The sequence below is a fragment of the Mytilus edulis genome, chromosome 5 (assembly GCF_963676685.1).
Source record: "Mytilus edulis chromosome 5, xbMytEdul2.2, whole genome shotgun sequence".
NCBI classification, from domain to species: domain Eukaryota; kingdom Metazoa; phylum Mollusca; class Bivalvia; order Mytilida; family Mytilidae; genus Mytilus; species Mytilus edulis.
In genome coordinates this window covers 73,449,001-73,475,122 of record NC_092348.1, presented here as the reverse complement: position 1 = coordinate 73,475,122, position 26,122 = coordinate 73,449,001, and the positions used below count along the sequence as shown (strand labels likewise).

Here is a 26,122-nt window from a genome sequence, read left to right as displayed (position 1 = left end):
ATGAAATATTATGAGTGGACTGAGTCTCCAAAACACTTTTTATTAAAAACTTTCCTTGAAATAGGACTCTACCATGAATATTAGTTGACAGAAAAAGCCATACTTAGTGTTTTGGGGAGTTTTCTCTCCTTATTTCTTATATTCTACTATAATAGATTTTTTTCCCGAAGAAATAATTTCGTGAATATAAAGTTATAAGTAAATGAAATTATTTTTAAAGCAGTAACAACAAGTTATTCAATAAAAGAGAACCTTTTAATGTCCTTCTCTGGAACACGGCGTAAAGGAGTAGGTTCAGTAAGACCCCTTTTTGGCCCCAAAATATAGCAGTTTTACAGAATTGTTAAAATGTAAACCTTTAGTTATTTATTAGACAGTAGAGTGCGTCTGTTACATAAATATGGGATGTTTTTGACAATACAATGCACATATATCCGGTACTAGCACCATTAAGTCATGCTAAATTACTGAAATCCGCATTATTCTAGCATTTTAGTTAAATGTTAGACGGTTTTCGTGTAGAACGAAAGTGGCCGCATTCGTGTTCATCCTTAATATTGAAATGTAAGTTGTATTTTATGATAATACATAACATATATAAAGGTTGAGGATGAACACGGATGCGGCCACTTTCATTTTTACCAAAAACCATCTGAAAAGTGACATTTTTTTGCATATTATGTAGATTTTTCATATTTGAGCTTGAATCGGATCGTTTTTAATGACTAAATCTGATAAAATCTTTCACATAAACTAATTAATTCAAATAAAATAGACCCTTAAGTGTTTAAAAAGTGGTCAAAATCTTTCGTCAGATGAACCTGAAATTTGAGGCCAAAATTGGTCCTTACCTGACCTACTCCTTTAAGTTTTCTATAAAGAATTATTGAAACCTCCTACGAGACAGTAAAAGTGGGACGAAAGATACCAGAGGGAGAAACAAACTCATAGATAGAAAATAAACTGACAATTCCATGGCTAAAATAAAAAGACAAACAGACAAATATTAGTACAGAAGATGCAACATAAAAAACTAAAGACTAAGCAACACGAACCCCACCAAAAACTGGGGGTGATATCGGGTGCTCCGGAAATTAAAGGTAAGCAGATCCTACTCCACATGTGGCACTCGTCGTGTCGCTTATATTATTACAAATCCGGTAAATAGTCTAATTCGGTAGGTCACATTCGTGAAAAGGGGAGCGTATTGTAGTAACGACATAAGGAACATATCCGATATCATCTGTGAAACGGTTATTCCATAATGGTCAACCAACTCGTGATGGCGTCCGTAAAATTTACGAAAAGGTGATTTCAACTTCCCCATTTGGAACTCTTGGTTTAATAGCTTCCTTGTGAGTAGCAATCCTCGCCCCGGGAATATCGTATCAATTGGGAGATATATACTCCGTATGCAGGCGCTTCTGGAATGTTGCTTCATAGAAATGGAAAGTATACAATTGGAAAGCTGAAATCATCTCTTTTGTCGTAAAGTTTTGTTATCAACCGACCCTTATTGTCAATTTCTAGATGTAATTCAAGACTTAGCTGTATCTTTAATATCCTTTCTCTCTAGTTCGATGGGACAGATTCGTTCAACATAGTCACCAAATTTTGTATTATTCAGTGAGAGAACTTCATCTATATAGCGGAACGTAAAGTTAAAGAATATTGCTATCTTCTTATCTCTCTTCCTAAGAAGTTCCTGTATGAAGTCAGCTTCATTATAATAAAATAACAAGACGGCAAGAAGAATGGGCATAATTGGTTCCCATTGGAATTCCGACTGTCTGTTGAAAAACACGTCCTCCAAACGTAACGGATATGTTGTCAATCAGGAAATCAAGCATCTTGATAATGTCAGTTTCAGAGAATTTTTCTTTTTTTTAAATCAGAGTGATTCTTTACAAACTTGGATTTATCACTCCCCAAGACAAGATACTTGTATTTACGTTCGCCATTCTTTTATATGAAACAAAGTAATACCAACTCTTTCAATTTGTCTTTTAGTGTAGAATGAGGAATACGTTTGTAAAGTGTAGAAAAGTCAAATGTTTTAATACTATTGCAATATGTGAGAATCTTAGATATATGTACTCTAAAAGACCTTTGGAATTTTTAGTATTCACATCTAATTCACGCCACCCTTAAAAAAGGCACTTTCACAATAACTTTAGAGCCCAGCTTTGATTGCTGATAAAATAGATGGCCTTTATTAGTCTTGTATGATTTTAAGTTTTAGTTTCTTATGTAATATTTGGAGTTTAGTATGACGTCCATTATAACTGAACTAGTATATATATTTATTTAGGGGCCAGAAGAAGGACGCCTTCGGGTGCGGGAGTTTCTCGATGCATTGAAGACCTATTGGTGACCTTCTGCTGGTGTCTGTTCTATGGTCGGGTTGTTGTCTCTTTGACACATTCCCCATTTCCATTTTCAATTTTAATAATTTAAAAAAAGGTTTCGTGGATCACTTGGAAGACCCAGCAATATACCGTTGTTTTAAAGGACACTCATGTAGTTAATGTATCCAATACAGTGATGAAAGATCCAGTTCTTCAGGAACATAGAACAGACCTATGATTATCTAGGATTTTCTCTTTGGTAAGTGTTGTTAGGGTATAATATGTTGAGTTTTCAAGTGAATTGTCAATACCTAATTCATTTATCAAGCAGTTTATGTAATGATATTTACACACAAAAGCGATATTGGTTGGGGTTTTATCTGCGGGGACAACAACATATTTGTCATGGAGGTAGGACAAGTGTTTTGACAAGAGACAGCCAACTTTTATATGGATTGTTCATTCTGCTTGAATACTTCAATTACTCATTTATTATAATATTTATATCATAAATTAGTGACATTACCGCATTGTTTTCATTTAGTGGCCTGAAAAATTTCAACTAAAGAAATACTTGACATGAGTAAAGTTTTTTCCTGTCCAGTACTAAAGAAAACATTTCACATAACATTTCATTGCATATAAGAAAACTACCATCACTGAAAGTTAACCAATAAAATTTTCCGCCTTATTCTGCCTGTGTACTAGCTTTAGTAACCATGTCACCTCAAGTTTTTCATATATTCTATAGAACCCCCTCCCCCCAAAAATATAATTGTACTTTGAAATACCCAAGATATATTCCTATGTCCCAGAAACGTTTTACTGCAATGAAATGTAGGATTAATTACCTACAAAAGAGGGACGAAAGATACCAGAGGGACAGTCAAACTCATAAATCGAAAATAAACTGACAACGCCATGGCTAAAGGAAGTACACCACTAATTAATGGCCCCATTGCTTCCTCAATTTCGAGTGTTCACAGCTCTTTTATCTTAAGTTCAAATAAAGTGACAATCATTGCATGTCAAAACAACACCTTCTGGTGTCCTGTACTGACAAAATCAACATACCTTACATGGCATATAAGAAAGAACTGGTTCCCGGAACTTCGGATGTACCAAAACAGGTACTTCCGATCTGACAAAAAGGCAAAATGTACCCTCCTTTTTAAATTTCATGCCATTTTTTTATTATTCAAATTTATCAGTCAAAAATTATTCTACAATGATCACCAGTCATGCAGCTTTCATGTGATACCAAAATTATCAAATATTCTAAATATTTTGAAAGTTATGTCCATGCGTAGGAACTATTTTGTGTTAAATATGTACTACTTTCTGGTATGTGCTTTCTGGACGGGCCCGAATTAGTGTTGTTACACCTATAACAGATTTTTTTCTCAAATTAAGAGATTTCAATGCACTAGTCATGTTCCAAAATCATTTCTTAGCATGTGTTTAAAATTTTACATGTCTACATAACACGGTTACTGAAAAAAAAAATAAAAAAAAATAGAACCCCTATTTCAGCTGATTTCTATAACATAAGTCTTTAAAATGGGGTAAATGACCACTTACATTAGAATTTGAATTAAAACCTCAAAAGGGATTTAAGTGCAATTTTTTGTTTTCCTAGTTCACTTCATACATTGAACCATCAGGTTAGCCCATAAAATTTTGAAAATCATCCATTTGATATTAATCTAAATTGCTTAAATTTTCAAAATTTTGCTAAAAAAAAAAAGTTTAAATTTAAGAATTTTTGCCAATTTTTCTGCCAATTTCATACTGTTTTCAAATAAAATTCGGTTTATCAGGAGGAATAGGTTATCTAAAGATTAAAAGTCCATTTGTCATCTTTAATCCAATTAACAATCATATCTTAGGATGTATTTGCCTCAGCAGGTATAAATTCTAAACCATGTATCAGAACAGAGGTAGGGGTCCTATTTTAGGCTATAATTGATTAAATAAAAAGAACTTGTACATATTTTAATGGTTTTTATTAGAGAGTGATAGATTGGCTACATTTTGATCATCAGTGGATGTCAGCTTAAGCAGTTTGAAGGTAAAAAATGACTAGAAAAACAAGTAAGTTTGCAAAAAATCATGGCTTTAAAAAGGGTAATGTCCCTTGGAATAGAGGTAAAAAATTTGAATTTATCACAATATCCAAGAAAAATCACTTGTGTCGGCTTTCTCAAAGTTTTTTTTGACCAAAGGGTAATACAAAGTCACAATGGTGTAATGAAAATTGATAATGTTGATGGAACTGCTGTCGGACATCTCCTCCTTCGACCAAAGCCCAAAAATCCTGATGTAGTTGACAAATACCTTCAGGCTGCTAATAACTGTATTGATGCTGGTCCAAATAAAGTGTTCAATCCTCAGCTTGTAGAAAAATTTTTACCACTGAAATTAGAAAACATGATAAGTCAGATTGTGATGGACATTTAAGATTTGATACGAAAATTCAAAACAGTGGGGTTGTGTATGGCGTGAGAGACTAAAATTTCCAAAATGTAATTTTGTAAGCAAATACTACAGATTGTATGATACTGTTGAATGAAACAAAAGAGGTCCGAAGGCTGCAAAGCTTAATGTACAGATCCAGTGTGGTCTGATAACTTCTCCGATATCAAACAAGAATTTAAGAGATATTCTTATGATTTCTAACATTGTACACGTCCCACCTTCCTCATCTGGCATGCAAAAGACTGCTAATAAAGTTGCAAAACAGGTTGAGGAATTAAACAAAAAAAGTATGCAAGACATAAGAAAGAAATTGGTTGAAGAAAATAGAATATGTGGGCTATCCGATGAAAAACTTGTTAGAGTTGAATCCGATTGTCGATATAACAACCCTCTTATAAATAGTGGCACTACACCGTTTCAAGCTGGTACCCAGGTGGTTTGCACAATGTCCGAAAACAATACTTCGGCCAAACAAATTGTCTCATTGTTTACTGGTAATAAACTCTGTAGTGTAGCTGCTAGATTAAAAGGGAAGGATTTTAAATTGTCTGTCCTAATCATGAAGGTGTGTGTACAGCAAATATTGTTGAAGATGCCTCCATTGGTAATGAGGGAGCATACAGCAGCTGGTGTTCAACTGAGGTCAGTGATTACTTGAAAATTTCCCACATAACAACTGATGGGGATAGGAGAGCATTTCAAGGTGTAAAACAGGTACACGGTACCAATGTTGAGGCACTTCGTGATGTTCGACATTTATCAGCAAGTATGAAACGGGCTATTACAAGGTGCACATTTAGTCCCAGTCTATTTGCTGGTACAAATAAGCTAAATCAAAAGAATAGATTTGCACTTGATATTAAAGCAAGGTGTGTTGCAGAGTTAAATCAAAGCTTTAATGTGCACCAGGGTGAACTGTATATAGTTAAACAGCACATGCCTGAAGTAATTAAGACTATAGTAATGTGTTACAAAGGTTATTGTGGATCCTCTTGTAAGGTTAACTCTTATGTGTGTGCTGGTTTGCCTTCAAATCATTGGATAAAGAATTTTATTCCAAATGGTAGCACATGTAGAATGACATGTGATGATGAAGTTAAACTTGAAAACTGCATAGGAATTTTACTTGGTCCCAATAGTTTAAATCTAGTACGGTTTCTTACCTCGACACAGAAAAGTGAAGCTTTCAATCGTGCACTGAGTCGTTGTAATCCGAAGAATGTAAGCTTCCCGCGTAACTTCCCAGGTCGTGCACATCCTGCTGTTCACATGATAAATCATATGTTTGCTAATTCTGCTCTCCTGCTCACTGAACAGCTTGGTGTTAAAATAGGATAGGCGTCAATTGTACATATACAAACATAAACGTAGTCATGTCGCAAAATTACAACGTGCAAAAAGTCGCAACAGAATATATCGTCTTCATGCATTGATACATTATTCGCAGCCTGCTTTTTATTCCAAAGGCATTGAAGATCCAAACTATGATAAAAATTGTGTGAATAGAAATGTTGTGACCAATGACCATGCATAGCAATCACATCAAAAGCGACACCAAAAAATTCATTAATTTCAGCTTGCATGCTCTGTTTGTTTTTGTAAATATTGGATATTTTGTGTATATGGATTGTTAATTACTTTTATATCCTTTTCAGATTTTATAATATGCAGTCTCTGTGCGGTTCATGTTTTTTACACCGAGGTGGATAAATTCCACGACAAATTTTTAATAAATCACTCAAACATTTTCATCAAAACATTCAAATTTTTTACCTCAATGTCAAGGGTGCACGTGCAGATTCCTGTAATAGGAAGTACACCACTAATTAATGGCCCCATTGCTTTCTATGTTAAATTCCTCAATTTCGAGTGGTCACAGCTCTTTTATCTTAAGTTCAAATAAAGTGACAATCATTGCATGTCAAAGCAACACCTTCTGGTGTCCCGTACTGAAAAAATCAACATACCTTACATGGCATATAAGAAAGAACTGGTTCCCGGAACTTCGGATGTACCAAAACAGGTACTTCCGATCTGACAAAAAGGCAAAATGTACCCTCCTTTTTAAATTTCATGCCATTTTTTTATTATTCAAATTTATCAGTCAAAAATTGTTCTACAATGATCACCAGTCATGCAGCTTTCAGTTGATACCAAAATTAATAAAATATTCTAAATATTTTGAAAGTTATGTCCATGCATAGGAACTATTTTGTGTTAAATATGTACTACTTTCTGGTATGCGCTTTCTGGCCGGGCCCGAATTAGTGGTGTTACACCTAAAAAATGAAAAAGACAAACAGACAAACAATAGTACACATGACACAACGTAGAAAACTAATGAAAAAGCAATACGAACCCTACCAAAAGCAAAGGGTGATCTCGGATGCTCCAAAAGGGTAAGCAGATCCTGCTCCACATGTGGCGCCCGTCGTGTTGCTTATGTAATAAAAAATCCGGTATATAGTCTAATTCGGTCACGTTCATGAAAGCGAAGGGGATTGTAGTTACGACGTAAGGAACATATCCGATATCATTTGTGAAACGGTTATTCGAAAATGGTCAACCAACTGGTAATTGAGTCCGTAAAATTTACGAAGGGAGGGTTTCAACTTCACCATTTGGAACTCTTGGTTTAGTAGCTTCCTTGTGAGCAGCAACCCTACTGTCAACTTTCAGAGCATATTTTTTTCCGACTTATTTTCGTATGCAACCGAATGTGTCTTACCATGATTGGTTGGTATTTTCTCTTATAAGAGTTAACTCATTGTTGAAGGCATGAGATAATAAGTGTCGCTTCTCACTGACGTTTGACTGTATTTTCGACTCCACAATTATCCAATACTTCGCAACCATACTCAATGAATGATCTTTTATAAGTTAAATAAAGTTTAACTATATTTGAACTAGTGAGCTTATATTCTGATTTTCTTAGTACGATAGATGTTTTGATATTGTTTTTTAAGCATAATCGTTCAATTAACAACTGTCAAGTAATTCTCAATCGTTTGTAATTAGGCATTTTTTTTTAGATATTTTTAATATGTAGTCAATATAATAAGGTCTTCTGGACGGTACCTGTCTGTAAATCATATTATTTCTAAAAGAAAAACAAAGGATATAGGATATCTATCGATGACAAAAAATCGGTACATGAACAACGTTAACAGAGAAACACACAAAAAGTAGAAACACAACACTTTAATTGCTGTTCTTCATCTCAAATTATAGTGTTGCCTCCAACACGGAGCAAAAAACTCTCAACTCATTGCAAGTTTGTGACGGTACGTTTATGTCTTTTTATTACAATGATATACATGATATAATGAACTATGTTTTTGACCAGATATTAGTTGAGTTGAACATCTCCGACATGAGAATGTGAAACGATTCTAACGAGAAATGAAGGGTATTTTTTTTATCTATATAAAACAAAAATTAACAGAAAATAAATATCGCCAACTACAGGCTCTGGGACAGGTACATAAATATCATGGCAGGATCAAACATGTTTTTAAAGCTCAACACTCAGAACCTTACCTAGTGGTGTAACAGCAAAACATAAGAATATACTGTAAAAAACACTCAGAACCTTAATTAGTGGTGTAACAGCAAAACATAAGAATATACTGTAAAAAAAACACACAGTTGCAAATGAGTTAATTCAAAAAGGAAATTGTTATGGGTGCCACATGTAAGGTAATATCTGCTTATGTTTCCGTAGAACGGAAGGTCGCCCCCAAATTTTGAGTGGCATTCGTGTTCCTTAGTCTATCTTTTTATATGTTGTGTTTTGTGTACTATTATTTGTCTGTTTGTCTGTTTCATTTACATACGCCATTGTGTTGTCAGTTAATTTTCTATTTATTAGTTAAAAAGTCTCTCTGGTATCTTTGTAAACTCTATTACAACTCCATAAAGACCAGCTGTAAATACAAATAAGAACTTGTTCAAAAGACGAAATATTAACAGTGTAACTCAATCATATGTTTTATAATTTACCACTTTAAGCATAACATGCATAAAATCACTTGCTATAATGTTTCAACATATGTTATAGCAGTAACGTGAAGAGTGTCACATGTTGAGCACAAGAGATTGTTTCCGGTTTTAATTGGGTTCGTGTTGGAAAGTCTTTACATTGTTTATTGTTATATTGGTGTTTTTTTTTATACTGTCACCTGTCTTTAGTTCGTTTTCCTTTTTTAACCATGGCGTTGTATGTCGACTCATGAGTTTGAATGTCCCTGTGGTATCTTTAACCAATCTTTAACATACCATTAAAATTCTATCTGAGTAAACAAAAATATAACATATACTAATATTAATGAGACAACAGTTATAAACAAAATGAAACAAGAAAAGACAAAATATAAGTCCTCCACAATAGACAAGACAAGGAAGTATATGTCTTGCCCTAAATCCGCCTAAGTTAAAAAGTTAGGAATTGACCTAACAAATTCTAAGAACATTTTGTAACATTCTTCAACAAGTATTTTTTATCCAAAATAGCAATTTTATTAATTTCTTAAGTTCAAATGACTTTTATTATATTCAAACTATAACATTTAAAACTATGAACAAAATAGAAAAAATGTTAGAAGCTATAAATTATCAAATTGAATACTTAAACGAATAGTAAAATAAATCGAAAGTAAACTTTTCAGGTAGTTTGAACTATAATGTCCAGATCATTAATCATTATATCAATGATAAATTCTAGAAATTTATTATGAATCATGTAAACAGCGATGAATCAATAATTAGCTGCTAATAATTTCGTGAGCCAACAGTGTTACCACTGGGTCCTCAATGCTCTTAATGGCTTTAAAACTATTTTTATTTGAGCATCACTGATGCGTCTTATGTAGACGAAACGCGCATATGGCGTATTAAATTATACTCCTAGTACCTTTGATAACTATTATCGACCAATGCAAGTCAATGAAAATAACGCAAAATTAGTGTCCGAGATCCTTCTCTCGATTGGCTTTCATCTAGAACGGTTTAAATATTTACATGTCCTAGTGGCTTGAACTATAGTTCAAATGATGTTTAAATACATAAGTATGAAATTTAACAGATGATAAATTATTGCTGGCCTTAAATCTAATGATATATTGGTTAATCAAGTCTAAATCATCAAACAACTACTTTTCAAAAGTGTAATCGTGTCAATAAAATTATCACAAATTCGTGCTTATAAGTCATAAGATTGTCTTATAAATGATATACATGTTTATTTTGTTCAAGTGTTTAAATATATCATGTCATCTTTACATATGTTGACACCTTTTCTAAAAAGTTTGATCAATGTTTTTGTACTTGTATAATACATACAGTATCTAAATATGAGTATGCCAAATTAACATTACGTTAAGATTGCTTGTATGCTAAGTAAACTATGAAATCATTATGGCCTCTATTACTACCTACCAAGATTTAAACGACTAAACAACTCATTGAACAGGTAACAAAATGATAGCTGAAAAACTCTTTTACCAGTTTTGCTTTGCTATATTTCCTGTACCTAATATATAATTCATCATTCACCTAACAAACAGGAAAAGGTTCAGCAACGATTTAAACACGCACTTAAAAACAAAAACTACTACATCATTATTAACACAAACAGTTGCCAATACCAAATATATACAGGAAGTTTCATTTGTGTTGTATACTGTATTAAACTGGACGTAACACGGCCAATTATAATACACAAGACGTTTGAATAAAATTATTACCGGTAATGATAACTCCTAAAGAAAATGAAACAAGAATAGACAAATTGCATTTGAACTCGAGTCATATAACTGTATGTATCACCATATCATGTGTTCAACATATAAACGTTATATACTGAAACTGAAAAGCTAGTATAACTAAAATGCGAAAACAATCGACCCGTAAATGTATACAATGTAATATTACAATTAGTAATATTCTTATACAAATAACTCTAATCTAGACTTGCTGGAAGGTTTCAAAACTTCATTTTGCAAAATGCAAATAAAACAAAACAGACGTGGCCTTCTTTTTCAGACAAAGACTGATTTTTATACAACATTAATGTGTTTGTGGTCATCATCCTTTATTTAAAAAAGGTCCATTATAATCAACAACAGCTGATCCAGATATTTCTGTTAATATTTTCATTGAACAGTTTGTTTGATTTTCCATTTTCATAAGCAAAAGTAGCAATGTTTATGCCCTGTTTTTCTAATGGATGCTTAGTCTCAAACTTTAAAGATCATCATTACAGTATAATAAAGAACTTATTTGGTATTTAACATATTATAACAACTTTTCAAACTAAAAATGTTTTATAGTCTTTTCAATCATCAATCAATGTTCATAAAATATATTATAAATGTAAGCGTCTGTCTAATATTGGTAATAGTTGAAACCTTTGTTTTCTTAACTTGTTCATTAAACACTACTATTGTTGTGTTTCACGGAGGCTTGGACTCTTAACTTTTATTCTGAAAGTGGGTCATGTTTGTGTCATTTTTTGAAAGTTCTACTGAAAAATCTTGACACCACTCATATAACTTAATGTATGTTTTCGTAACTGTAATCATATTTAAAATCAAGACCGACATGAACATAGAATTCAAATTTTCAAACTGACATTTAGGACACTAGTAGATGATTGTGATCAACGTAATTCAATAGAATAGCTCTTACATTTTCCATTTAGGAAATATAACGAAGAAACAATAAATATCCCATACACCAAAGTTTAAGAATAAAGTGTACACTTCAAAACATTCTAGCCCATGCATATTGCCTTATGACAAATACAGATGTAACAGTTCCTTGCATATCAATTCAATGCAGAGTAACTTCATTGTTGCTAAAAATCCATCACTAAGGACTTATTTGGTTTCCCCATAGGTAGTCGCCTGTCCCCATCATACCATTTCTCCTCCTTTTGTACGCTGTCATCACTATCTTTTGTATTCCATTCTTCTTTTTTTGTAGAAACAAAATTATTTTTTTGAACGTCAGGATACCACAGTTTTTCTTCCGGAAGAGTCTTATTTCCTACTGTTATGCTGTGTTTGAAAGGAGTAACACTGTTATTATTTATTACACCACTTTGGTCTTTTTTCTTGTTGTTTGCTTTATTTAATTTGGCATTACTGTTATAGCAAATTGTAATTATCTGAAACAGCTGCAAGAAAAAAAAAACCATAGAGGTACGACTGTTTGCATATAGTTACACAACTAGCCATGAAATCAAAGTTTTTGTTCTCCCATACTAAAAACTGTTGTTGAAGTCCGATTTTGGTATGTTTTTTTTTATATATTATACGGATTGCCAAGAAAATGATTACAAGCGAAGGTATTTATAAAATTTATATTCAGATATGAAAATAAAAAATTGAAAAAATGCACATCTGGTTATCATCTTCTTCATAGTAGATAGATTAAATTGTTAATTTCTATTTGATTGCAGCTTTCTAACAGTATTTTTTTCTTTTCTATATGACAACATTTTAGTTTGCAGACTCAGCGATTTATTGCTCAAAGACTCTATTTTGGTCCGGTTTATTTTATTTCGTTGTTTAAAATTAGAAACAAATAAATTTGCTTGTTAAATATATTTTATAAATTAGATAAAGTAATGTGTATTAAGATTCAGCCGTAATGTTCTGAATTTTTAAAGAATCATTGTTTAGTCACCTAAGTATGTTTACAATTAAGTTTAAGAAGCATGTATAATGAATGTTTACCTATCGTGCCACGTCGAGTGTTTTTTTGCTAGAATTCTTTTTTTCTGTTTTTCCCCCCATTTTTCGTCGATCTGATGATTTAGGCCCTATTCAACTACGGTTATTCAACTGATAGTTTATAGTTTGTTCTTTTGTTGAGCTGTAACACTATTGTAACATTTTAGGAGAGGGTTTAGCGCTCAACGACATGTTTAACTCGCCACATTCTTTCTGTGTTTGTTCCAAGTGAGCAGCCTGTAGTTCAGTGGTTGTTGTTGGTTTTTGTCAGTCATTCGCTGCTTTTTTATATAAATAAGGCCGTCGGTTTTCTCAGTTGAATTAATTATTGTTTCATATTTTTCATGTCGGGGCTTTTTATAGCCGATAATACGGTTTAAGTTTTTCTCGTTGTCGATATCCACATGGTTGCCTATATAATATATTCGCTTACAGCCACTTAAACTGTGGTGGATATGTTTCGCATTGACAATCATACAACATCTCCAAATGCTTATATTCTTAAGTTATGAATAGTAGTTAAGAGAAATTCAAATATCATATAATTCTTTATATTCACCATATTACCTGAATTATACAGACTATAGCTACAAGAGCAACAAAAACCACTTGGTAATCATCCATTTTTTCCCATAAAACTTCTATACAACCCTGAAACGAAAAAATATATATAGTTTACCATGTTTACCTCAGCTGTATTATGCAAAACCTTTTGACATTTTATGAATTTAATGCTCCTTAACTTCGTACTTGAGCTGGCTTTTTACCTGTAAGGGACTTTTGTAGACGCATGTCAGGCGTTTAAAATGCAAGCCTGGTGTCTTTGGTGGTGTATTTTTATAGTTTCAAATATTAATGTTTTTTTTATTCTATGTAAAAGCGTTTCAAAAGTGTAGGACCTATCTCAAATGTTGTACTTAATCACAAAAACGTATAAAAAATATTCAAAATGTTAACCTTTATGTTAACTTTATGCTGACGTTTTCTGTTATCAAGAGTTTTTCTGTTATTTTATTTACCTACATATATATATCAGTTAACTTTCCGGCTATGTAATGTTGGAGACAAAAAAACATGTATATTTAACAAGCTATTCTGATTGAATATCATGTTTATAGACTTATAAATAAGTCTCATGTGGTTCTTATCCATTATTGTTCTGTAATGTTTCAGTTGACATTTATTTTTCATTTCGTCTTTGAATTGACGGAAAACTCCGAGTTTTATTAATTGAAACTTTGTTCTTCATTTTAAATCGTTGGAATGTAAATGTTTGAAAGCAATTTACATGTAACAATATTATGCAACAACAAAAAACAATAAGACATGGTATGCCTCTGTTAAATTTATTCATGAAAAGCTTTAGTTGAAAGAAACATATTGTATTGACTTTTCAATTCATAGAATGAAACAACGTAATATCAAAACGTTAGAGTCACTTTTTTTAAAGCATGGTACAATGCAATGGATCACGTTACTAGAAAGTTATATATATATTATTTCTCGCACAATTTTTCATGCACATGTTGTAAATGTTTTGAATTCGGAAAACTTTTAACAAAATTCGCATAAGTGCCCATCAATAAAGAGGTAGAAAAGAGCGACATAAAAATAATATAAAATTGTTACAGAGGATTTTTTTGTTGTTCTTATAATTATATAGAAGATTTCAATTTTTATTGAAATAAACATCATAAAATGCCTGTGCCAAGTCAGGAATATGACAGTTGTTGTCCATTCGTTTCATATGTTTAAACTTTTAATTTTGCCATTTGCTTAGTAACTTTCAGATAATAAATTTTCTTGGGGTACATTATTATTTGCATAAATAAGACATGCGACTAGTACAGTGTTTTACATTGTAAGAACAGTTTAGTAATAGAGCTGAAAATTGAAATGGAGAATATGCAAAAGAAACAACAATCCGACTAAAGAGCAAATAAACAGACCAAGGCCATCAATGGGTCTTCAACGCAGCGAGAAAATACCGCACACGGAGACGGGCTTCAGCTTGCCCCTAAACAAAAAATGTGTACTAGTTCAGTAAAAATTAACTTCACACTAAGCTCTGAAACATATCAACGAACTAAAAATATAAAACGAACAATATTGACAAATATATTAAAAAGGGCTGGGCTCATATTATTCCCTCGTCTTATCCCTATTAACAATAGTTCAATGTACAGTAAAAAAAAAACTTTATGGTACCTAATACTGCGAAAATTAGTCCCTCTGTGTTGAAACTCATATTCATAGTTTCAAAAAATTTGCGACGATTACAATTATGTTTTGAAGTGTCGATTTCGAAATGAATTTCGTGACGATCGCTGTTAAGTGGATAAAGAATTAAAACTTTGTTGTTTGGGGAATAGTTTTACCCATGGTGTTGTCAATGTAAATAAGAATATGTGGTGTTAGTGCCAATGAGATAACTCTTCATCCAAGTAACAATGTATAAAAAGAAAACAAATATAGGTAAAAAAAAACGGCTATTTTTATCGTATGAGTTTGAATGTCCTTATATTATATTTCGCTTCTCTTCTTCTTTTATGTTTTAATTTCTCAAAAATAATAGGTATTAAACATTAGAATATACACTGAAAATGAAAATACTCACCCTCTTGTGAATATAATCCTTTGGTCTACAAGGTCCTTGAAAACCTTGAAACACAATTTCTATTGAATCACAGCAAGCCATAGAAAAATTAATTGGATTCTGTTTTATAAAAGAATGAAACGGTTCTCCCCAGGTCTCACTAAAGGAATGCGAAGACACAAAATCTGTGTATCCATAAATACCACAACAATTGAACTGAAAAAACAAAAATGCATTGTATTACAACCTTTTTGTTCGATTATTTTCTTTACAATAATAGTAACAATGAATTTAATAGACCTAACTGCAACAAATTTCAAGATGAAGGACAGCAACCAAGATTAATATCTCATTACCTACAGTAAAAAACGCTAAATGAAAAGTTTGTCCGAATGTAGAGTCTTATACATGATGTTCGACATATGGACCACATTAGATGAAGTATTTTTCAAATGCTTAACTATTATCATTTTTAGATGGTAATTGGTCATTAATCTTGTTTAGAACAGAAATTACAACTTTTGTAAAATGTTATTGTCATTCGAAACATAATTGAAAACATTGTCACAACTTTTTTCAAGACCTGTTTTAAACGCCATCTAAGTCCCATTGAAGCCTTGATCGAGAATAAATGAAAATGTATTAATCGTCAAGCGCTTAACTCTAAGTAAGTTCTATTTTAAAAATGAAAATACGAGGCCTCGCTGGCCGAGAAGTCAAAGTAGATCATCTACAGTATCACAATCCTTTTAACACTAAGTTTATGACATCAAAGCCAACACATGGAAGATGCAAACGACTCTAATAAATGACCAGGATTGCAAGTTTTACTACAAAAGGTATAAGGTTTTTTTATGGCACTCCTGCATCCTAACCCAAAAATGAATTGGCTGAGCGATATAGCAAAGAGTGATGAAAATGGCATTACACACGAACAACTAATAAATAAATTAAACGAAGTTACTATACAAGAAAACACCTTTGGTAAATTTGGCTATACTTTAGATCCTTTAAAATTTTGAAAGCTCAGCGACAAATGCATATTTTTTTTAAACATTTAAATATTTTTAACCTTGATCATCAGAGAAGAGACATTGAATATCGAAATGCTCATGTGGTGCAGTAAAATTGGTTCAGAATATTATGACATTATGTTTTATTTACGGACTTCTTTCCTCACTAAGCATCGATATCAACCTTTTCAACACTTTGTACAAGTGCAATGTGTTTTTTCATATACTGTACGCCATGTTTGAATAAAAGTGAGGTTATTTACAGCGTTTTCATAACATATGGATTTCCAAAAATAAATAAATATGTTTTTCTAAAAGACTATATTATACCTGTTGCATGACAAGGTTCCATCCAATGCTGACTGTATCGTTGTACTCAAATCCTCGATATGATTGGTTTAAACTTTTGAAGAAGTGCAAATATATAAGTTTATTTATCTGAAATTAAAGCGGAAGTATTTCGCTATTTTGAATTAATTAGGAGACAAATACATAGTATTGCACTTTACTCCGAGTATCTTTCATGAGTTTATTTGGCTTGATAATGCAAAATATGAAGTTGAATCATTGATGGTAATAATCCGATGGCAAATATTTCATACATGTCCCGGATAAGAGCAAATTAACAATTATAGATACATTAGGAAATGTTTGCAAGGTGATGACAACAGGGACACTTCGACTGCCACAGAAAAATGAAGAAATATTTAATTTTGACAGAAACAGAGCCTTGCAACAGAGATTTAATACAAGGGCTCTGTATCTTGCACATTGAAAAAAAAGATTTCTTAGAACTCTTTTTCTATAATTGAAATTTAAGTGGCCCATGTATGCAGAGTGAAATTTTCATTCATATTACAAATTCATACCAAGTGGCAATCATTTTGATCTGCAGAAAACGCAAATAAAAGAGAATGAACCAATCAAAACTGTTGTTGCTTGGGAAAATTTAAATGGTATACAAATCTTCAAGTATTTTTTTTCGGTATATAATTTGACTCGTAGAAGATAAAGCTCTGGAACAGTAGAATCCAAATAAAAACCCAAAGAACAATACAAGAAAGAAACAAACAAATATAAGGATAACGAACAGCATGCAAATAGCGGCGAGAATTAATCCAATGCCTAGTTTGAAAACGATTTTTTTTATATGTTACTGTTAAATTGTGTCGAGCTAGTCAATTCATTAACTTTTCCTTCATTATGAAATATGGTTGATAATTAATTATAGGTTGAAAGGTAAATACCCCATACTCGGTTTACTTTGTCAATATTTTAGTCTGTAGAAATTATCAATGAAAAATATTGGCGATTGACTCTTTAAGGCAGTAAAAAAAATTCAAATGAAACAGGTACGCGGGATTAATCTTTGAATATATCCGTCCCGCAAACTGAGTCTGCTTTAAAATCTTAAGCATCTAAGATAAAACAATTTCCAATTGTTCTTTAAAGAGTTGTCAAAATTATGTTGGTCAGTAGATGTAAAAAAAATATTTGATATTAGTGCCCATAAGACAATCTCCATCCAAATAACAATTTACAAATGTAAACCATCATAGGTCAATTACGGTCTTCAATGCGGAGTATTAGCTCACACCGAACAGCAAGCTATAAAGGGCCCCAAAAATTAGTAATGGAAAACCATTCAAAGGGGAAAACCAACGGTCTCATCTATATATAACGAGAAAGGAGAAACACGTATGAACTACATAACCAGACGACAACTACTGTACATCAAGGGCCTCTTTATCGAAGCTCTCTTAGGATTAGAACGTGTCTTAAGACCAACTTAGGACACATCTTAGTCCTAAGTGGGTTTATCAAACATGTCTCAACTTAGGAAAATCCTAGGATTGTCCTAACTTTAGGACCAATTTAGGTGTCTTAAGATAGTCTTAGGATGGTCCTTACTTTAGGATATATTCGAATTTCTTCTTTTGTTCATTTTCACACGTATTATTTTTTTTTCAGTAGTAAAATAGTTGAAATTCTCCATATTTGTATGAAAACATATTTATCTTTGAACTGTTACAGAATGAAACCGTTACACTTCGAATTCAACTCACTCAAAAACATGTAATGATTTTTTTCCGATTATATATCTAGATTACAATTGGTTTGCTAAATTTTTATAAGATAAGTAGTTATTATTTTTGCTATATGTTTAGTTTTCTACAGTTTAAATGTACAAATATTATACAATATTCATTTATTATCTTTAATTTAAACTAATAATTAGTTTCTTATTAACCATATTTAAAAAAAAATCCAAACCATAGATAAAATATGATATTATTTTTTTTATTTTTTTATATTTGATTTGTATTTTCTTTTCCGCCAATACTTAGGACATCGGTTAGAACGTCCTAGCTAAGATATTTTTTCAAGATAGCTTCGATGTGCATGCTGAGACCTGTTGTAAGTCGGTCCTAACATTATCATAAATTATGTCCTTAGATATTCTTAGGACGGAAGTTAGGACAGTTTCGATAAACAGACCCAAAATTCCTGACTAAGGACAGGTTGAAACATTTGCAGCGGGATTAAACGTTTTATAGGACAAAACCTTCTCCCTTTTCTGAAACAATAGTATAACATCACAACATAGAAAAACACACTATAAAATATCTATTGGAAGGCTAAACTCAATAAAAAAAACGCAAATTGACACACAATGAACGAATAAATTTAATCTACGATAATTGAATGCAAATTCATAGCTAATAAAATGTGTAAGGGATGCATAGTTAAGATCAAAAGTAAAATAAACAGGTTATAACAAAGTTAAAGTAATATGCCACTGTGATATATTAAACAACTTATACACTTTTGAAAAAAGCTGCGTCATATCCTACATAGGTAAATGAAAATAATTTTGTCATTACGTATACCTGATCGTCTGTTTGTATAAAATCTTTCGTTTAGGAATACCAAGCTTTAATATCAATAAAACTAAAAACCATTCACGAATTGATTTTGTAATATAAGACCAACATACTCTTTAAAACAAATACGCTCTGTAGCATCACCATCAGATATATGTAACCCCCCCCCCCTTTCCGACGCTGAATCAATGAAAGCAAAAGACTTCATATTCGTATCCCTTAACATTAAACAATATTATGTTACTATTCGCTGTACATGATATCCGTTTTATTTACATGAATTCCTCTTTGTAAATTTAGTTTATATTTATATATAGTGTTGTTGAAGTTAACTGTGATGAAGATAAGTAGAATTAGACTTTAAATGACTTCATTAACCGCTTTGAAGGTACTCATATCTTTTGATAATAAACACATTTAATACTTACGATTGTTCGATCACCTGCAAACAGCACAACAGCTGTGATTTGTACCAGCATCAGTACACTCAGTGCTACCACATACTACCAAAAAAAAGTTAAGTAAACATGGTGGTTGTTGTGACGAATGGAAAAAAAACAAATTTGTCCTTAACACACAGATATTTTGTGGTGAAATTAGTACGCTATTTTTTAGAATAACATTATCGGTATCAATTTTAATGCACCAGATGCACATTTCTACAAAATGGTCTTCTTATCTTCCCTTTGCGATGCAAAATATTTAAAAAGCCAAACCTTATCCAAATGCTGATCGAACCAAAACGGACATAAAAAAAGGGACGAAAGATACCAAATGGATAGTCAAACTCATGGCTAAAACATACAAAGACAAATAGACAAATAATAGTACAGAAGACAAAGCATACAAAACTTAAGACTAAGCAACACAAACCCCGCCAAAACTGGGGGTGATCTCAGGTGGTCCAGGACGGTAAGCAAATCCTGTTTCACATGTGGCACTCGTCGTGTTGCTATGTTATTACAAATCCGGTAAAAAGTCTAATTTGGTATTCACAATCGTGAAAAGGGAAAGGTTTTGTAGTTACGACATAAGGATCATATCCGATATAATCTGTGAAACGGTTATGCCATAACGGTCAACCAACCCGTGATGGCGTCTGTAAAATTTACGAAGGGATGATTTCAATTTCACCTGTAATAGCTTCCCTGAGAGCAGCAATCCCCAACAAGGAAATCATGATAGGAAATACAAGCACTTGGGTATCGTTTCAAATGGGAGATATATACTCCGTATGCAGGCGCTGCTGGAATGTTGCTACATATAAATGGAAAGTTCAAAATTGGGAAGCTTCAATCATCTCTTTTGTCGTAAAATTTTGTTTCAACCGGCCCTCATTGTCAATTTCTAGATTTAAGTCAAGGCAGACTTAACTGTATCTGTAATATCCTTTATCTCTCGTTCGATGGGATAAATTCGTTCAACATAGTCACCAAATGTTGTATTATTCAGTGAGAGAACATCATCTATTCATAATATACCCAAATCCAGATAAGGAATCGTAACTTCGCATGACAGCGATATATTTCTTAATTCAAATTTACAACTTAAATTCATAGCGACAATACACAATCAAACAATCGAATTGTTAGACCAAGCTTGAAGTATTTTCTCGTTGACTGATGATAACTATAATACGCATAATACGTTTGATCTTTTTTTGTTTTTTTCTTTCTTTTTTTAAACCTCTTTCCTTAATGGACAAAATGACTCTTTTTTTAATTAAAAAGCAAACTACACTTTGTCAAAAAAAAGCAGTTATGCTCTATATAAACTCATCACAGTTACCAGGTTTTATATTGTTTTGTGACATATGCGCTTTTCGTTTAGAAAGGACGCACGAGAGACACTTAATTCAAAAATAGTTAAAAAGGCCAAATAAAGTTAAAGAGAATTGAGAATCTAAAATTCCGAACGATTTTTCCAAATCTAGTCAAAGTAATCGATTTCTTGGGTACAAAATGTAAAATTAAAAGTGTTGTACATAGTTAATTTATAGTCAAGATGATATCAGTGACAACTCATGTCAACACAGAAGTTCTTATTACTGGAATAGTATAACACATATTATTCCACTGCGTGTTGATTTTGATAGCGAAATATACATTTGATTGTTTGAAATTATCCAACTGGACGTCGAACAAAATATCATATTCCCTTCTGAACGTCAGGATTGCCTTGCGCGACGTTGCCCACGGTTAATAAGTTTTAAACTTTTTGACCGTTTTTAAAAAGATAATATAGTAATTGCATTTTAAAAAATTATGTTAGATCTAAAAGCATTTAATCAGTACTGTTAACCATTGTGTATGATGTGTTTAGTTTTAAAAAAAGTGAACGGATAAGAAAACAATTATGTTAACTAATATCTTATGTTCAGAAGTAACAAAAATGTATATGCAGTGGGAAAAAAACATTAATTTTCATTGTGTTAGCGAGATATGAAGATTTGTTCAACCTCGAAAAGTCATATTTTTCTCGGGCGATGCGCTCGTAGTTAACTATTTTTATATATCCCCTCAGGCACGGGAAATAATGTATAATGTCTACCTTAAATTACTACAAAGTCAAATATTATTGGTTAAAAGTAAAAACAAACTGTATGTTCGTTTTCTCGTATGAAATGTTTTACATTGTCATTTCGGGGCCTTTTTATAGCTGACTATGCGGTATGGGCTTTGCTCACGGTTTCAAGCCGTACGGTGACCTAAAGTTGTTAATTTCTGTGTCAGTTGGTCTCTTGTGGAGAGTTGTTTCATTGGCAATCTTACCACATCTTCTTTTTTATATTATGGTAAAAAACTTCTTTTTGATAAAACAAATTAAAAGAATATGCATGAATAAGTACCGTCATTGTCAAACGCCTTGACTTACGAAACGTTCCGACTAAACCAAGAACTGCAATTGCACAGATAACCGCACCAAAAGCCAGGAGAAAATATCCACACGCTCTTACGAATCCTTCATAATTCATATCTTTCAGTGGTTCTGACATTGTAACATTTGGAGGGTTTATCATTTCTACACCTGGATAATGATTGATAACTGAAAAATTGAATAGGAAAACATGTTATTGCTTAGTTGATGAATAGATATTTTCATCATATAATGATATTTCTGCTAAGACGGCTTTCGTTTATATGTAAACAACGTCCACATTTTGTGGTAAATTTGTGAACAAGAATGCACCATATTAGGATAATTTCTCAGAATCTTCTCGCTTTAAAAAGGAGGTGACATGTCCCTAAGAATTATTCAACTCATTCATTACAATGCCAGCGCAAAACAAAAATCAACTCCCTCAGAGATACAAGGAAGATGGGCTGAACGAGATATTACGTCCAAAGTTTTATGGCATACATGTAAATACGATCCATGTACACTAACTGACCCTTTAAATAAACTTATGTTGACAGGTATTCAATTCACCACGGTTGCAAGATCTTTAAGTAGTGTTTTTATTTGTACAAACATGTATTTCTAGTTTTGAAATTTGACCATAACTAAATACATATTGCTATTTTTTATTCAGTAATGATAACTCATTTTGCTATATATCTACAGGTATGATAATTCATTATCCTACTTCTTGTCGATACTATTTACTTATATTTTTGCTATCAATTCTGCATAATGTTCTGCATTTCTCATACTTTATATAAGGTCTTTACACTAAATCACCTGAATGTGTACTGATTGATAGTATATTTTGGGAAATATATTTAGTTACTCAAACTTGTTTTGTACTGCCTTCATAAGTTATAGTAGTCCTTTGTCGATGCTCGGTTTATATTGTTTTTATGTTAGTTGTTCTTGTGCCTTGTAACGATTTTTTCAGCTTAGCCAATTGCTACTGATTTTTAAAGTTTGTTCTTATTTCGTACTGTTATATCACTGTACCAAATGAGGGACAAGGTTGGGCGTTAAAACATGTTTAACCTGCAACATTCCTTATGTGGCTATTCCAAGTCAATATAAAAAAAGAAGGTGTGGTATGATTGCCAATGAGACAACGATCCACAAAAGACCAAAATGACACAGACATTAACAAATATAGGTCACCGTACGGCCTTCAACAATGAGCAAAGCCCATACCGCATAGTCAGCTATAAAAGTCCTCGATAAGACAATGTAAAACAATTCAAACGAGAAAACTAACGGCCTTATTTCTTTTAAAAAATGAATGAAAAACAAATATGTAACACATAAACAAACGACAACCACTGAATTACAGGCTAAGACCGTTTTTATATTCCCCGGTCAGTATAGATACTAGATACTGACGTTGTAAAACATTTTAATAATAGGTTGAAGTGCTTATCTGCGTTGACCCTAGAATGTATATATGCTATAATATGTTAAACTATACTCAGATAAGTGTATGGAATTCAGGTTGAAAACGGCCGTTGTATAACATCTCAGTTATGTGTTATAGTGCTTATGTACAATGACTTTATAGTGTCTATATGCCATAATACGTTAAGCTATATACAGATTAGTTTATGGGATATAGTTCGAAAACTGACGTATAACATCTTAATAATGTGTTATAGTGCGTATCTGCGTTAACTTTAGAGTGGTTATATGCCAAATATGTTAAGCTATATACCTAAAAATATTCACATGCATTATCAAAATTTAAAAAAAAACAAAAAAGTAGTTCACATCAGGACTACTACTCATTTCGTTACATCACAGTAACTGGTTGCAGTTTGTATAGATATTACATTTTTTTCAAACTGAATCACTTCAACTGATCCGACCTGACCTCATAGTTAGGAGGGATTCATGTTGCTCAAACTTTCGTTTTCTATGTTTTGTTCTGAACACCGTTTTGTAGTATTTGCAATGCATGGCTGTTTTCTTGTACTCATTAGATTGAATATCCCGTTGGTGCTGCGGATTCTTCGTTATCAGATTTTCCTTGTCAATCCATGATATCACCCATAACTCGTTACGTAGTTGTGGACCTCAGAAAATAAATTATTCTTAATTTAATCATTGTACATAGGATCTTCTGACACAGGCAGTTAGCATAAATTATGTTGTCATTATTTCACTTTTAAAATGTAATCATGCTTGCTATTTGAATCCTGAAAGTATTCCTTAATCGGAAAGGGCTTAAACCATATATGCCGTAAGTCTGATAAATGCTATCTACAATAAGGACTATTATCAAAATGATCTCTTCGGAATATCATGTTTTAATGCTTTTTGTGGGGGAAAAAACTACGAATTGTTAGAAAAAAAGCTTATAACAGATAACCGGATTACCTTTTTATACGCAATACAAACTTTTCCTTACAAAAAAACACCATAAACGCTAGAATAAAAAATATATAGAAACCCCCATAAATTACAAAGTTGAAGATCATATAGGTTTTGCTAAACAAATCTAAGGTTGTAAAGTTCTGGTTAAAAATCTTAGGAACATGTACTTCGTAAAATTAAAACTGTTATAATCAGTTAATTCATAATTATGATCACATCGATGATAGACATGTCAACACAGAAGTGCTGACTACAGGGCTGGTGATAAACGTCATTTAAAAAAAATCATTTCAAACTAACCTTTAATCATGTTTCTTATGTTGGTTTTAGCTTTGTCGAACGTTGGATTGAATTTCTCATCCATTTTATCAAATCCAACTATAAGGTAAACCCCACCGCATACTGTAACAACTCCAATTACCTAAATGTGATCAAAACAAGATGTTTCACACACGTTAAAGTTCATGATGTTGATAAATATGTGTACCTTCAACTGTTATATGAAAGACATATAAACCTATGACCAATATGTTTATATCTTAAGACATATGTCATAGCTTTTCTCACAATAGAAGGTTGGTTTCAGGGTTTTTACAGTTTTTCAACCCACAACCCAAAACCAAAACTGTATACATCACCGACATAAAACATAACTGTTGAAAAAAAATCAAATTAAAATACAGGAACAATTGTTAGTAAATTTAACTAGATAGACTTTTTAGTCGATAGTGCATACCATTAATATCATACGTTTTCTTGATCAAGTACAAATTAGATAGAACACAATAACAAAGATACACAAAATGAAAACCACAACGAAACACATATCTTTTGTCCAAATCGCACTTTTGTTGGTTTCGTGTTAATCAGTCTTTAGTTTCGATGAAGTTTATATGTCTTTACGTAGTTTTTCGTTGTATGCCATGTCGTTGTAAGTTTATCTACAGCTTATGAGTTTTGAATGTCATCCGCCTCTTCTTTTGTATATAATGTCTTATATAAGGTATTATTTCTTCAGTTATAAACAGACATTATTTATTTAAAAGAAATATATATTTTTTAAATACTAGAATTGCAATTTCCTCTTATGTATAGATTTTCACATTTTAATTTCATACTTACTAGTATTATAATATTGCAGATATAGACAAATTTTGAACATATATTTTCCATAATGACCACACTGATGTTTATATTTTGACTATTTAACACAGGTACACTTCGGTTAAATACCTATTAAATTCACCCCTGCAAGTGTCTGTGATTCGCCAACGTAACCTTTTTGATGTTGTATTAAGTAAAGATAACGTGGTCTTTTGTGACAACAGTTAACACAGGAGGTTCTGTGGCTTAATAAATCTATCTTTCTGTTGATCCCAACAGTTTTGTGACTGATTAAGGTTGTAAGTTAAATGAATTTACTTATCTGAAAAACGTTAAAGTATAATCTTCCTTTCGCATAGTTCGGACGAAAAATAATTATCTAATAGTTTAGGATATCAAAAGGATAATTCTATTCTAGAAAGAAAACTATTTAATGATTTTTCACGTTTAATTGTTATGGAATTGCCTGACATGTGCCATTGTATACAGTGTAAACATAATACGTCAAGTTCATGTTGTGTACTAAATGTTGTACATACTATGCAACTGATCAATTATGATATGGAAAATCCATTTGAAATAGAAATTGAAAGCTTTGTCGAAAGTAACGTAAACAGAAAAACCAAATTCATCTTTAACATAATTTGCATGTGGTATTTGGAACCTTAATTGTTTTATCAATCTCTAAATT

The 26,122-nt window shown here is 32.1% G+C and overlaps 1 protein-coding gene across 1 annotated transcript; it reads right to left on the bottom strand.

Annotated features, from left to right (window-relative positions):
* Positions 1-11,212: 11,212 nt before the first annotated feature.
* Positions 11,213-25,619, bottom strand: LOC139522510 (uncharacterized). Its single transcript, XM_071316000.1, has 8 exons — positions 25,450-25,619; positions 24,628-24,748; positions 21,905-22,101; positions 19,485-19,559; positions 16,502-16,609; positions 15,180-15,374; positions 13,130-13,213; positions 11,213-12,003 (listed from the first exon to the last, which is right to left on the bottom strand). Exons 1-8 carry the CDS (start codon positions 25,498-25,500, stop codon positions 11,683-11,685), a joined length of 1,152 nt encoding a protein of 383 aa, XP_071172101.1. The 5' UTR covers positions 25,501-25,619; the 3' UTR covers positions 11,213-11,682.
* Positions 25,620-26,122: the final 503 nt, after the last annotated feature.